The 3430-nt window shown below is 33.4% G+C and overlaps 1 protein-coding gene across 1 annotated transcript; it reads right to left on the reverse strand.

The window, feature by feature from the left end:
• Window positions 1-212: 212 nt before the first annotated feature.
• LOC112097347 lies at window positions 213-986 on the reverse strand. Its single transcript, XM_024182533.1, has one exon. The coding sequence runs from the start codon at window positions 984-986 to the stop codon at window positions 213-215; it is 774 nt and encodes a 257-aa protein (XP_024038301.1).
• Between the last annotated feature and the right edge of the window lie 2444 nt (window positions 987-3430).

Consider the following 3430-nt stretch of genomic DNA (forward strand, 5'->3'; position numbering starts at 1 on the left):
AGATCTGGTGCTTCCTCTTTGTTTGGTTCTTCAGGTTGTACCGTATCTTCAAAGTTCGATTGGTCATCATCACCTGTAGGTACCTCAATGATTGGCTCGATGAGATCAATCTCCTCATTCTCATTATCATCATCTTCTTGGTGGTGAGGTTGTTTACACATGTTGAACATATTAAGTTCCAGTGTCATATTGCTGAAAGATAAATTCATTAATCAATTCATACAATTTATCAAAGCATTAGCAGTAGCTAAAAATGGTCGACCTAATATAACAGGAATTTGTTTGCATTCATTAGCAATTGGTTCCATTTCCAAAATAATAAAATCCACAGGATATATGCATTTATCGACCTGGACTAATACATCTTCAATTATTCCTTTTGGAACCTTAATCGATCTATCAGCAAGTAAAAGAGTGGTAGAAGTTGATTTTAACTCACCGAGATTGAGTTGTTGGTACACTGAGTAAGGAAGCAAATTAACACTGACACCAAGATCAAGTAAATCATGTCCAATTTTATGATCCCCAATAGTGCAAGAAATAGTTGGACAACCAGAATCCTTGTATTTCAAAGCACTATTGGTTGAGAGAATGGAACTTACCTGTTCTGCTAGAAAAGCTCTCTTTTGCACCTTATGTTTCATTTTCACTGTGCACAGATCTTTCAAAAATTTAGCATAAGAAGGCACATGTTTAATGACATCCAGCAGAGGAATGTTGACCTTTACTTGTTTAAAAACTTTATAAATTTCTGGACTGTGGTTTGATTTCTTTGGCTTGATCAGTGCTTGAGGAAATTGGGGTACAAGAGGAGAGTTGGTTATTTCTTCATCGTTTAAAGGTTCGACAGACTCTTCCCTATTTTCTGAAATTGAATCTTTACTAGTTTCACGAGGGTCCACAATGTGTTTTTCGACCACTTTACCACTACGAAGGGTTATAACCGATTTGGCTTGACTCATATTTTGGTTTCCTGAATTTCCCATTTGAGGATGTTGTTGACTCTTGGGGTTTGGTTTAGGTTGAGTATGAAGCTTTCATTTTTCATGTATAGTCAGAGCAGATGTAAGTTTGGAGATAGTTTCTGTCAAATTGGTTAAGGTTTGCATCGTTTGGTTATTAATCGACTCTTGTTTTTCAATAAACGAATGTAATGTGACTTTCAGAGTTTTTCTTGGTGGTGGGACATATGGTGGGTAACTCTAGGAGTTTTGAAAATTTTGACGTGGAGGAACTAGTTGTGAAGATTGTGCATGATTGTCATTTCTCCAACTGAAATTTGGGTGGTTTCTCCAACCAGAGTTGTAAGTTTGGGAGTATGGATTTGGATTTGGCCTTTTGAAATTGTCAACGACATTTACTTGTTCATGTAAACTTTCTCTCAGAGCTGGTAAAGTTGGACAATCCTGTGTAGAATGGTCAGTAGAATCGCAAACATAATATGAAATCTTTTGAACAGACTTTACATGATCATTCTTTTTCAACTCTAATGCTTCGACTTTTCTAGCTAATGATGCAAATTTGGCTTGAAAATCATGGTCTTCCTTAAAGTTATGCATGCCTCCACCAGATGGAGATGACTGGGGTTTACTTAATGACTCATAAGAACGAACTGTATCCTAGTGTTGTGCATTCTCTGCTATATAGTTAAGATAGTCTAATGTATCTTCAGGACTTTTATCCCTAAACTCACCATTACACATCATTTCTACTACTTGTCTACCTTAGGATGTTAATCCCTCGTAGAAATAAGACACTAATCTTCATGTTTCAAAACCGTGGTGTGGGCAAATGTTAAGTAGTTCTTTAAACCTATCCCAACATTGGTAGAGAGTTTCTCCTGATTTTTGAGTGAAAGTGGTGATTTGTCTTTTGAAAGAATTTGTTCTGTGGGGTGGGAAGAATTTTTTCAAAAATTGTGCTTGCATTTCATCCCAAATTCTGATGGATTCTGACCTAAGATTTTGTAGCCAAGTTTTAGCTTTATCCTTTAATGAGAAAGGAAAAAAAATTAAGTCTGATTATATTCATGCTACAATTTTGATCAGTACATGTGTTTCAGACTTCCTCAAATTCCCTTAAATGCAAATATGGATTTTCAGACTCAAAACCATGAAAAGTAGGAAAAAGTTGAATGATACCAGGCTTCAAATTAAAACGTGATGCATCAGGAGGAAACATTATGCATGATGGTGACCCTGTTCTAGTAGGATGCATGAAGTCTCTAAGGGTCCTAGGCTGTTCATGAAGATTTTGCAAGGCTTGGTCATTTTCGTGCTCCGAAAAAAAATTTTCAGCTACTGTGTCAGCCATATCTAAGGGTGATGAAGGTGATCTTCTAATTAATTTGCCACTATTTGTACGAGACCAACGACGCATGCAATACTAATGATGTGTGCTAAACCAATGATGCATAAAACACTAACTAAAAATTACAGAAAATAAAAGTAAACTGGAAATTTAAATAAGCAAAAATGCGAAATAAAAATTAAAAAATGAAAATAAATAAAATAAATAAATTAGGCGGTGAAACCAGCCATATAATAAAACATAAAATTAAATAAATTAGTGCACAAAAATAAATAAACTGAAATTAAAATGATAGGCGGTAGAATCGACCATATAAATAAAAATACATAAATTAACAAAATTTAAATAACAGTCAGGCGGTAAAACCGACCATTTAAAATAAATGTGGAAAGTAAATTGCAGAAATTTGAAGAAATAAATCCGATTTGGGGACTGATTTGCAAAGGTTTTTGGGCTAAGATGAAATTTCTCACAAATTTATGGATAATGTTAAGGTTTGAAAAGAAGAGGGGTGCTAACTGAATTTTTACAAAAAGAGAATAAAATAGAACCACGGAAAGATGGTAATGACAAAACAAAAAAAAATAAAAAATAAAAATAAAGTAAATACAAACTAATACCAAATTTAGAAAACTACCCGGCAACGGCGCCAAAAACTTGACACGACTCAAAAATGTATTACTCTTAAGTATAAGAGTGTCTAGTTATAATATAACCCGGTGAGACTAGGGTCGAACCATAGGGAGTTTTAAATCTAGTAAAACTAAGAAAATTAATTGCGGGGCAAAGAAATTATTTGAAATTGATTTAAAAATAAGCTAAGGCTATGGAATCCACTCTTAGTATTCAAACTATAATTTTAATACTCTCTCATTTTTAGCCTCACTTTTTCCAGTTAATTATTATATCATTTAATTCTCAACTAACTATGTGTGTGGATAAATATGAAATAAAGTACCTAATGTGCCACACTATATTAATGTGTCGACATTATGTCAAAATACCATACAGATCCAAAGAAATTTATAAATTAATATGATATAAAAATAACTAGAAAAGAATAAAATAGACTTTAAACTCATTTGAGAAAATAATAAATTTAATAGTTTGAAACATTGAG

This window comes from Citrus clementina, unplaced genomic scaffold (genome assembly GCF_000493195.1).
Source record: "Citrus clementina cultivar Clemenules unplaced genomic scaffold, Citrus_clementina_v1.0 scaffold_6, whole genome shotgun sequence".
Lineage (NCBI taxonomy): Eukaryota > Viridiplantae > Streptophyta > Magnoliopsida > Sapindales > Rutaceae > Citrus > Citrus x clementina.